This window comes from Toxotes jaculatrix, chromosome 6 (assembly GCF_017976425.1).
Source record: "Toxotes jaculatrix isolate fToxJac2 chromosome 6, fToxJac2.pri, whole genome shotgun sequence".
Taxonomy (NCBI): domain Eukaryota; kingdom Metazoa; phylum Chordata; class Actinopteri; family Toxotidae; genus Toxotes; species Toxotes jaculatrix.
Genome location: NC_054399.1, coordinates 29,673,652 through 29,685,997, shown reverse-complemented (window position 1 = coordinate 29,685,997; position 12,346 = coordinate 29,673,652). Strand labels below are relative to the sequence as shown.

The 12,346-nt window shown below is 41.1% G+C and overlaps 1 protein-coding gene across 1 annotated transcript in view; it reads left to right on the top strand.

Moving 5' to 3' along the window:
* Positions 1-12,346, top strand: part of szt2 (SZT2 subunit of KICSTOR complex) — an 89,340-nt gene that overhangs the window by 36,385 nt on the left and 40,609 nt on the right. The window contains exons 49-53 of the mRNA XM_041039684.1: positions 38-122; positions 4,727-4,777; positions 7,146-7,325; positions 10,092-10,283; positions 12,032-12,231. Coding sequence (XP_040895618.1) covers positions 38-122; positions 4,727-4,777; positions 7,146-7,325; positions 10,092-10,283; positions 12,032-12,231 — 708 coding nt within the window. The remainder of the gene's footprint in view (positions 1-37; positions 123-4,726; positions 4,778-7,145; positions 7,326-10,091; positions 10,284-12,031; positions 12,232-12,346) is intronic.

The following is a 12,346-nucleotide window of genomic DNA, read 5'->3' as shown; positions in this document are numbered from 1 at the left end:
AGGGGGGGCCTGATTTGCTCTCCCTCTCTGTCTGCAGCACTATTTTCATTTGAGCAGTGACTTGGCTGACGGTGATATCTACCTCTACAATAAACCTGGAGGCCAGGGGACAGGAGGCAAAGGTAATCAAATCCCCCTTCCTGCCATTCCTTCACTGCCACTGGGGCTCGGTCCTTTGTATGTATGTGTTTGTGTGTGTGTGTGCCAATAAAATGGTAAATATGGGGCCAACTCTGTCATGTTTATGAACAGTTTGGAAGGCCAATGATGAAAGGGATTGTGGGACATGGAACATGAAAAAAAAACATTGGTTCTGTTAGGGATGGTCTTTCATGTTTATGTGGCCATGTGAATCTAGTTCACCTCACAGGACCATCGTAGGGGCAAAGTCTGTTTGTCCATTACTTTCATTTTTCCCCCTCAGCTTGACATGAACCCAGCCCTAGCTCTAAAGGGCAACTAGAGGGCGAACCACAAGATAGGCCACACCCCTTCAATTTTACCACATTTGCTTCCGTGTATGTCAAGGGATGTGATGCTTTGTGTGTTGCTGATGCGTGTTGCACCCAAACCTGTCATCTATGCAGCCTGTAACCATATATCCTAAGTACCAACCTCGATAAGGTGGACAGCACTTAAGGAAAACACTGTCGAGAAGAAACACACTTAGCCATGAGACCAGCACAAGCTGTTCAAAGCCCATATTGTATCTTGAATCACAGTGTTTAGTTTTTGGTTTTCTGCACTGTACTGGGAACCTTCATATTCCTATTATCTTTTTTCTTCTGTTTAACTTTTCCCTTATGCTGTTCATTTCTACCAGACACTCTAGCTCCCCAAAAAAATACCAGTAAAGATGTGGACATTTTGGTTTTATGCAACAAGTGTTCTTCTTTGTTAAAGTATTGGTTGTTAATTTGGATGCAGGTGCAGGAGTATTTGAGTGGTTACTGTTGTTACGTTCCTGCAGTTGAGAAAAAAAAAAGGTTATCCATGTATAATCAGAAAATTCATCATCATCAGTCAGCAAACTAATACATTTCCTTCATCTACTTCACACAGACCTTAGTTAAGTCCTCCTCGTTTACTTTGACCAAATCAGTTAATGTGGACTTTGCTTTAACCTGGTTTTTCATTGGCTCCTCTCTCCTGTTGTTAAGCTGCTGATGTTGGAGTATAGTATAGTATTATATCACAGGATATGCTGACAGTTTCTTTTCCTATTTATAACCACCACAGGACACATTTTCCTCTGCCTGTCTGGCGTAATAAGCTACTCCACTCTTCCTCTCTTCACTATTCACACACTGCTAATTTCTTTGATGAGTATCAGCACAATTATTTTCCCAAGGTGTCTTTCTTTTTCCTCCCTCTCCACTTCTCACTCAGGCTTGCAGTCCAGATATTGCACACACACCTCTATCAGCTGATCATGGCCTTTTTTTTGTTTGTTTCCTTCACATTATTATTTTCAGGCATGCTATTGCAGATAGATTGCAAACAGCATAATTCGCTCTCTTACCGGAGACGACCTGCCTTGTTGCAGGAAAGCTTCCAAGTTGCCTTGTTCACTACATGTGGTTTGTAGTCATCTGCACAAACAACACACAAGTGAAGTTCACCTCTGCAGACAGAGGTTGGCTGTGTTACTGGTCATACAATGTTCTCACTCACTCAAGAATGCTACAGTCGCAGCACCTTGTCTAAATACATGCTCTCATTCAAATCCAGATTAGATGAAGTTAATCTAAACCCTCTGTTTTGTCACTTTCCCTCTGCATGTATTTCCTCTACAGTCAGAAATGATTCATTCCATGTAATACTGCAATACTCCCTCATTTACCAACATGCTGATGTCGTCTACTGCCATTTGAAGTCAGTTAAAGGGGAGTGCTGCTGCCTGAATTAGCTCTGTGACTGAAAGGTCACCTGGTTCACTGTGAGAATGTGGCTTTGGAAAGTGAATAAATAACTCCTTCAACAGTTCAACCCTCCAAAGGCCCCAACTAATTATGGATGTAAATCACGGGTTCGCTCAGTTAAAACTCTCATTTATAATTACTATTATTTTTGCAGTATGGTATCCTGGATGGCCACTTTAACTTAACTTTTGGCTCTTAATCACAGTGCTACATTTTCATTTACAGAATACATTATCCTGGGTGGGCTGGCTCAAGTAGGTCGATGCCATTAAGCAAATCAAACTGTTGTTCACTTACACTGCAGTTAAAAAGTATTAGGCAGAGGCGTGAACTGGAGTTTTTACAACTAACAGCTCAGCTAAGAACTTAGGATACATCTCTGCTCCCAGTGGCAGTGTACTGGGAGCTCTCTGGAGATTCCCAGTTACCCTCTCTGTAAAAAAAATGACACCTCTGCACCTGTCAAATTGTGAACATTGAGGCTGACACGAAGAGTTTGTTCCTCGCTCCTGTATTCGTTTGACTTGCTGTCTAAATGCTTTTAAATTGCTGTGCAGAGAAGTTCTGACTTCTCTCCTTAGTTTCAGCAGCTGTGAAACAAGGTGCTTAAATGACATGATGCTGCCTGATCCCTGCCCAATGTGTGAAGTAACTCTCTCAGTGCCAGACAGCTGAAGAGGTGCTGTGGCAAATCGAAGGATGCCCAGACTAAAAACTGAGGCAACAGACTTTGTGAAGATTAATATTTGTCTCAAAACATTTGGCCACGGCTACAGCATACATGCACTTTCCCAACTGTGGAGAATATGATGAAAGATGACTCGTCTGAGTCACTGTTTCCATGTCTCTGTAAACCAGTGTCTTTGGTTTTAGCATCACTGAACTCTCAGATGTTCATTCACCTTTGTAATGAGGGGTTTATGCTCTGCAGTCCTACTGTAACATCCCTCTGCATGTAAGCGTGGATGGACTGTTGTTGCTGACACAGTCTGACACAGTTCTGCATTGACATCCTCAGTCACCTGAGGAAGAGCTGCTCTTCTGTTTGTTCTTCACACTAATTCACAGGCATCACAGTCATTAAATGTGAACTGTCGACCACAGTCTCTGACCCTGTTCACTGACGTCAGTCCCATAGAGCTAAATGCAGAGGTCACTTTAGTCACTGTTCCAGTGGATATAAAATCAGAGCTAACTGGGCCTGATCAGCATCTTTGTACATGCCACAGAGTCTGATTGGATGAACACAAGCAGTCAACATCAGGTAAAATGAATATTTAAGATTCCGCTCTATTTCTAGGTAAGAAACCAAATTTATGCAAATTTCATTAAGATTTCCTTGAGTTGCTTCTCTTCCACTGAAGTTCCAAGCTAGATGTGACGAAGTTTCTAGCAGGTCATTGCTCACTAAGTAGCACTGTGATAGTGGGAAAATGGCATCAGAACTAAGTGAAAGTGTCGGGAGTCAAATTGTTCTTCTAAGCCAAGCTAGGCTCTGTCAGCTTCAAATCATGGCTGGACTAAAGGTTTCTAAGGGGGCAGAGCATGGAGGTCTAAGAGGCTTTGCAGGAACCGGATCAGTTGTATGCAAAGCTCAATCAACCAGAACAAAGGTGACCATACCATCAGAAGATCAATACATCAAGATTAGTTAACTGAGAGATAGAAAAGTAGCTTCATCACTGACGCAGAATCTGCTAAATAAAGAAGAGTTAGGGTGGCAACAGTTCAATGCATAAAATCAGAAAGGCTACACAAACTCAGATAACCACTCTTTACAACTGTGGTGAACAAAGAAGCTTCTCAGAATGAACAACCTTGAGGAGGATGGACTAGAACAGCAGAGACCACATCAGGTTCCAGTCCTGTCAGCCAAGAAAAAACTGTCTTTGACAGCTGAGAGGGACAATGTGACCACACATGCACTGCTAACTGTAGCTTACAAGCTCAGCAGTAGTGTTGAAGAATGACAACAGTTTCATTAAGCATCTACACTGACTGATGTTGACACTTGAGTTAAGTTTTTAAGCTGCAGAATGTCCTACAGCTAATTAGTGCTTTGGCCTGCAAACTGACATTAGCTTCACGCTTTGGTTTGGTGGCTCGCTCAGGTTGTCAAGGTGTCGTACAAGATGTGCTCACGTTTTAAGGTAAAGTTGCTAATGTTGTTTGTTGCTCGAGTCTGTGGCTCTTGTTGTGTTGTATCTGAGGCTGTTTGTTGACTGACTGTCAGGCCTATCACAGAAAGACGTGTTTCTGCATAATTTAAATGCAGTTTCTTCAAACATTCTGCTCATCTCCAGCAGGTTTGTCGCTGGAACTGGTGTCACACTCAAGATTTGAATTGTCACCTCACGTTAACCAAGCAAATTTGATGCTGGAGTGTTTTTTTTCCATTTTAGTATATTATATATTACAGATATTATCTGTAATCTTATAATTAATGTAGCCAGAGAGTGTTTGGATGTGGACCCTGTTTGTATGTAATGTTATAGCTTTAGCCTTATGCTGATTTCAGAATGGACTTGGGACTGTGATGAGCTCTTTATATTCGTTAGACCCCTCTGCTTTTTTCAAGTTATCTTTAAAACCATAGCACATGTAGGAATTCTCACAAAATTGCATTGAAGCAGCACACAAAGGCCCTGTGAGCATTTGAACCTATGACACTCTTGTTACCAGGCAACAATTCTGCCAACGTCCACCCCTTCAGAGGTTATTGTTGTTGAATTGGATTGGAAGTGAGCAAATAATGCTGGTACATCCCTAACACTGTTCTGTGGGTGTCTCTAATGTCGGCCCAGGTACCATGTCGGAGCTGGTTCAGCAACTCTTCCCACCTTCTCAGTTTAAAGGTACCGCCACATGTCTCCTGCTGTCCCCCTTTACAACCTTTCACAGCCATTGTGTTGAGTGAAGCCCATGCTGCTGCTGCTGCTGCTGCTACTGGCCCCGTGTCCTCTGCTCCTTTTTTTTTTTTTTCGTTTTCTTCATAACATTTTTTGCAGTGCTGTAGCTCCTTCAGTTAAGGCTTCCCTCAGCATATACGTTTTTTATGAAACTGTTCATCTTTGAGTTCGCCTTTCAGAGTTGGCATGGACCTCCCAGGTGCATGAAGTGTGCTGTTAATGGTGTTTGAGCCGTTGTTTCTCTGCTCTTGAGCTTAATGTAGATTTGTTTTGGACTGGCTTTTGTCACACTTTGACTCCTGCTTCAAAGAACATAACACAACCACAACACACATTCAGTATATACTTCCTTTGGATGTTTAGGCTTGTTGAATATGCCACATGTAGATTTAAACACATTACTCTCAGATGTGATGTTCTAAAGAACGTGAATGACTGCCTCTATGTTTAGATTCGGTTTGTTTTTATAGTAGAATAGAATAGAATAGAATAGAATAGAATCCGTTTATTGTCATTGCACAAAAAAAAGTACAACGAAATTAAAAGTGCTATCTGTTTAAGTGCTTGTTTCCAGTACATCTCTCCGGTCAACCTTTCAAGACATACATAAATAAATAAATAAATAATAGTAGGGCAGGATGTGCTCACATACAGTAGAAATGGGCCAGAGTAACCTCAGAATGATGGAGTGACTGCCTCAGTGCTGGACGATGGCAGCCTTGAATCGCACATATTGAGCTCCATCACTGTTAGTCTGCCCATTAAGGCTGTGTTGTCGGAATCATCAGCCTCATTTCCCAGGTTGACATGGTCAGCCATCATGAGCAACCGCTTAGCAAGGCAGCAGGGGATGGATGGAGCATGCTCAGCTGTATTCTCAGTGACTGAACTAAAACTGCCATCCCCAGTTAGAATTACAGAAATTGGGATGTAATTCCCTTTTTTTTACTGTATTGAAGCTTGAAACTTGGCTTGAACTATTTAAAAATAATAAAGCTGTGGCACCGTTCAGCTGCCATGTTGAGCTTCCACTGGTAGAAATCACTGTGATCAGTGGCTCTGCTTGTGCAGGCAACTTCAGTTTGTGTAGTTCTTTCAGAGAGTTCAAATTTCGTGAACTCTAACACGTGCATCTGCACCTTTTTGACCTATCATTGAGCCCCGTAGCCCTCATAAACCTCCTGAGCCCCTCTGACTGAGCCCTCTGTGTTTCCGTATTGATGTAAACCTGATCAAATGAAAGCTATGACTCTGCACTGTGAAGTAGGATCCACTATTTAAATTCAAATTGCCTGAAGAACAAATGTATGTCTAACTTTATTGTACTTATGGTCTGGACTGTTTCTTGGTATTTGCTTCATAATGAGTATCATAGGTTGTCTTTTTAGAACTCCTTATTTTTGAAGCTTTTTTTTTTTTTTAAATCTCATAGGGGTTTTTATCTTCCCACTGCCTTCCTTTCCCCACATGCTGGTGATGATGTTTTATCATCCAGTTGCAGACTTTTCCAAATCGATTCACATTTTTGCATCTTCTTCAAAAGGTTTTTTAGAGAATCCTACATGCAGTAATTAAGTCATTTGAAGTTTTATTCATTTGTGCGCAGTCACTTCAGTTCAGTGTGATTCACTTCAGTGACCTCTCAAAGTGTTGTGGATGACGTTGGTGCTTGTAATTGTTAGTTGTCAGCGACATTGTTGAGGAGCCTCCTCCGTCACTGAAGCTGAAGTTGGACAGGACAGCTTTCCTCTCATTGTTAATGGACATATGATGAGGTCATTTTAAGAGTTTATAGTCTTGCTCAATTTGGTCAAATAAATAATATTGAAAAAAGATATTTATTTATTTATATTGAAGCTAGTATCACCGTGACTCATAAGAAGCATGTTGTGTTAAAAAGCAAAATCCTGTGCATGGTGCTGCTTACTCATTGTGTGCAATAACAGCCAGTACCATGTTAAAGCTAAAGCATCAAGCAGTGCTGTCTCACGCAAGCCGTGTTATAGGGCAGCTGTGCTTTCTGGTCAAGCATGTGCACAGCTGTGGTGAGGAACACCAGCATCAAAGGATTAAAAATGGATATTTCCACTGTCACTGTTTGACTTCACTGTGTTCATTTTAAATCTGTGCTGCTGTGACAGAGCAGGAGGATAAGATGATGGATGCCATGGCAGTTTAAACTAAATATTATGTTTTTCAGGTATACTAACGCACATTTATACTTTGTACAATAGTGAAGGGAAGCAGGGAAATTGTGACAGGGGCTCTATAGAAGTTTGTTGGTCTATTTTAACACACCTTCCTTCTCTCTCAGGTATTGCCTGCATCACCCTCTCATTCGTGGATGTCCACGGTCGCCCCCTTCAGGTTCCACCTCAGGACTGCGCCGCAACGCAGAGATTGGATAACTGCATCAGCCCCTTTCACCCAGACCACTTTGATGAGCTGACCACGGTGGTTAAAGTGAACTCCGTCCCTGTTGGCTCAGGTACAGGTAAACACAACACTGATATGCTATGATATGGTGGATGCTGGCTCTGGAGGGCGTGGATGGTGGTTAAGGTTAGATAGAGGGTAAGGTTAAAAGTCTGTTAAGAGTCAGAAGGGTAGGAAACAAGAAAAATTGCCTTAATTTTCACCTTTTGTTGTTTAGTACAAAGTTAAATACACAGGGCAAGTTGGTAAACGTGCTCAGTTTACTGACAACGTAAGGGTCATGAATTAATGGGGTCTTGAGGCAAAAGTGCCCTTGAAATTCCAAAAACGCACAGTCAAGCAAAAATGAAGGTCCCAAAAAGATGTCTCCAAAAATGAAGAGTAGCTTGTTTCTTTTTTACTGTGTGTCCATGGTCACACATTCACACAGGAATGAAATTACCATCACTGATGAAAAGTAAACCTTATTGAGCCCATGCATGGAAATGAAAGTGCAGCAGCAGCAGAAAAGTGCAAAAGCAGGCGAATACACAATACACAGCAGTGACATACAATATAAGCAGTGATCATGTGGTTGAAGATAAGATTAGTAAGATAACTTATAACTTAACATTGAAATAAAGAACTGCATTTAAATAAGAGAGGATGGGGTGATGGCTTCAAGTAGTGACATAAAATGTATATAAGAAAAAATATAAGAAAACTATAAGTAGTACACAGCGGTGGTATGCCTCTGTGCGGTTGGGTGCCTGTTTATAGCAGATGTAGAGGCAGAGGTTATGGGTGTTTGTAGTGATAATGGCAATGTTTGGGAAGGTTAGTGTTGGGTGTTCACAAGCAAAACTTACACAAGATCACAGTGGCCTTGACCTTTGACCTCTGACCTCCAAAGTCTACTCAGTGCATCCTTGAGTCACAGTCAACATTTGTTCAAAGTTTGAAGACAATCCCTCAAAGGGTTTTTAAGATATTGCATTGCTTAGCAAAACGTAAATATGGTCATAGTGGCTTTGCCCTTTGACCTCCTTTCAGATCTGCCTTAAGTCACAGTCAACGTTTGTGCAAAGTTTGACAGAGAGGCCTCAAAGCGTTCTTGAGATATTGCGCAAAGGAGAATCCAGGACCTTGACCTTTGACCTAAAACCTCCAAAATCTACTCACTTCATCTTTGAGTAACAGTGAACATTTGTGCAAACGTTAAAGAAGATCCTTCAAAGTGTTCTTCTCACATTAGCATGCATAAAATTAAATGTACAATCACAGCGGCCGTGACCTTTGACCTCTTACCTCTGACCTCCAAAATCTACTCACTTCATCTTTGAGTAACAGTGAACATTTGTGCAAACGTTAAAGAAGATCCTTCAAAGTGTTCTTCTCACATTAGCATGCATAAAATTAAATGTACAATCACAGCGGCCGTGACCTTTGACCTCTTACCTCTGACCTCCAAAATCTACTCAGTTCATCCTTGAGGAACAGTTGACATTTATGCAAAGTTTGAAAGCCATCCCTCAAACGGTTCTTACGATATTGCATTACCATGCAAAACATAAATATGGTCATAGTGGCCTTGCCCTTTGACCTCCTTTCAGATCTGCCTTAAGTCACAGTCAACGTTTGTGCAAAGTTTGACAGAGAGACCTCAAAGCGTTCTTGAGATTTTACGCGTAGGAGGATCCGGGACGGACAGACAGACTAGTAAACTGAGTTTGATGTGTGAAACCAGTGTACTTCCCCTTTAGAACTCATTCTGTAACAAGAGTGAGCTTTATGTCCCTGTTTGAGAATCATATCAACATTGGATTTGATTAAGGTTACCGCAAGTCAGGAGTCATTTGACTGTATAAACTGCACTCAAATAAAAATGGATTCATTCCACTCATAAACGTCAAGCTACGTCAGGGGTAACAGTGCAACTATTAAATTTAAAGTCTAAATATTAAATGCCCCTAAAATTGAGGGAGTAAATCATCCTGGTTAATGAATACAATTCTAATATATGAAGAGGTTTTTGTTCCTATGAATATGATGAGTTTTTTTCCCCCTATTTTGTTCCCTGAGGTTTAATTTGTCAGTGTGATGCTGCATCACAGAGCCATGAATCAAAATTAAATATTAGCTTTGTGGTGGGAGGGGCTTATTAATATTATAAGCCCCTCCCATAATATAATATATTATTAATATAATTGTGTTAATAAAGTATTAGTCGTACTCTGTTGTTGGTGTCGCAAAGCAGAAAAACAACAAGACTCCAGCTGTTTGGCTGTGGGCTTTAATTTAGACATAAAACTGTGGGTTTAGTGAATTAAAACATATCTAAAAAAAAACTTAAAACATGCAGTGAGAGTCTTAATACATGTCCTCATCTTTATTAGTGTATATTGCTAATGAAGGTTACACCAAAAATATATTAAAACTGTGCGTGATGTAGAATTTTGATGAGGAAACTTCCTGTGCTGTGTTTTTAAACATCAATGTATCATAGTCAGAATAATCGTGACACTTCTAGGAAAAAAATACATCCTGGTGGGGATGATTAACAACCTCTGTCTCAAGGTATTCTTAATACTGCTGGTCTGGTATGAAGACCACATTTACCAGAAACTCAAACCTAACCCCAAGCCTATCCTTACCTGTATTTATCTTTTTTTTTTTCTTTTTAAATCTAAACATTTCCAGATGCCGCTGACCCCCTTTTAGGATCTTGAACAATGTTATTATGTCTTGAATCAACAGGTTCTTCCTCTCTAATGTTTTCTTATACTTAATCACAGACAGAGAGCATTAAAACTCTCCTCTGTTGTCTCTGCTCGTCCTCTAACAGAGCCACAGCTGTATGTGCGCTTTGACATCTGGGAACAAGGCAACGTCAGCCCTTTACAGCTGAGCGATAAACTGCAGGGGGCTCTGCGCCACGCTCTCTGTGATGTTGTCATGGAGCTCAGAGTCTTGCCAAATCCTCTTTGCCTCGGCACACCCTGTCCAGCCACCAAAGCCCAGAAAGAAGAGGCTAGAGGTGAGGCCATTACCATATTGTGTTTGTTTGTTTCCTCTGTGCTGTATGTTCTGTGTATTGTACCTGTCTGCAGTCAAACAGGGGATGGACACTATGTAGCATAAAGTAATAATGTAAGTAAGTAAGTAAGTAAAATAAAAACAACACTATACTGTACTGCTGTTGTAGATCTGGTAGAACATTTTATTTGTTGCAGCACAACACAACCTTTAAGGTTTATGTGTTTTTGTATCAGTGGTGACTTCAAGTATGTGTGTAACATATTTATAGCTGTCATGGTCTAATACTGTAAAGGGCAGTCCACACTAACAACACTATTTTAAATGTTATGCCACTTATATATACTTCTGTTCCTGCAAATGTATAAGCCCTAACTAGAATTCTGGAGTCTGTTCTGTAGTCTGAGTCTAAAACTAAGACCTGAACTAAAGATTCAAATATAAATAAATAATGAAAATAAACAAACTCGAGCTCAAAGCTTTACACAACAAAATGGCCTGAACCTGACCACGAAACCTGAAACTTTGTGGAGATCTGTTGGGTTGAACAGCAGATACCTAGTCCAAACCTAAGTCACACAAATCTCTGACTGTCTACACCATATGTTTGGAACCTATCAACTTCATTTACATTGCTGAAGGCTCCCAGTTTCACTGTGAGCTTTCTAGTTTCACTGTGGATTTATAGAACAACAGTGAAAAAAACCCCATAGTTCTCATGCAGTCTTTTGCCTATCTATTCTGCCGACTGAATAGAGCAGTGGTCCTGATGGTGTGGGACTGGGCTGCCTGACAGGGACCGCTGGATCTGAGGATGAAGTTGGTGTTACTACTAATAAACTAATATGAAGGATGATTCATAAGTTTGTGGCCTAAGGTTGAAGGTGATGATTCATACAGCTCTTGTTATATGCATGTGCAATTCAACTCTTTGAGTGATTCTGCAGAAAGTTTGAAGTTAATAACTTTATTGGTTTTTCTGTTTTGGGTAATTGGAAATTGTAACTCAATTGCAAGCCAGTCATAAAGCAGAGTCAAACTGTCCAATCAGAGGGCAGGGCTGAAAGGTGTAGTCAATTTTCAAGACAGATGATGGCACAGACAGCATTTAATAAGCTGTGTATGTATGGAAACCCACCTGGGTCGCAGAGGAGCATCTTGCACCATCTTCCATCTAGAAAATCAGCTCGGACTCAAGAGTTCATCGCCCAAGGAGGTCCTTGGTGTGATCTGACCTAATTTGGCCCCTCAGACCACTACTTCTTCACCAAGATGAAGAAGGAGCTCAGTGGTCACCATTTTGACATTGATGACGATATCATCTTTGCTGTGGACCACTTTCTGGACGCTGACTTCTACAAAGAAGGGATCTGTATGATCCATGACCACTGGACTAAGTGTCTAAATGTAGGAGGGGATTGAATATGCTAGGTTTTCTAAAACTGAGTCTTCTACATTAGGCCACAAACTTATCAGTCACTGCTGGTACAGGAATGATAAAACATCTCACATCTGCTGTGGAATTGGGATAAAAGTACAGGTTATGTACACAGCTAACAAATTCTCAATTTGCCACTTAATTTGGACAAATTAAGAGAGCAGCTGTGATGAAGGCCATTTTTTTAGCATGTTTATAGGGTGTAAACCTAAGGTGGTGAGATCTGAAGACTGACTCCAAAAGGTCAATCGCTTTTCCTTACATCGTTTGTTACCTGTTTGTGGTCACTTCCTTCTAAAATGTGTCTTCAGGACTGGTGATTCCTTTGCCTGAGGTAAGAGAAGCGAAGGACAGCCCCAGGCAGCGTAGTGGCTCACGGGTCTTTAAAGCCAGCCCTTCTCCCATCACCTTAACTCAAGCTTTGGGGAGCACCCCATTGACAGGGACCAGCACACCTGAGTCCACCACACCCACTGGCAAGAGCACACGTCGGAGTTTCTGGGACATACTGGTCAGTTCCTCCAGAGGCTTACATTGTGAAACTATGCTCTGTTGAGCCTAATCACTGGCTACGTTAGCATTTATTTCATTACTCAAATACATAGTACTGTAAATGGGCTGTATAA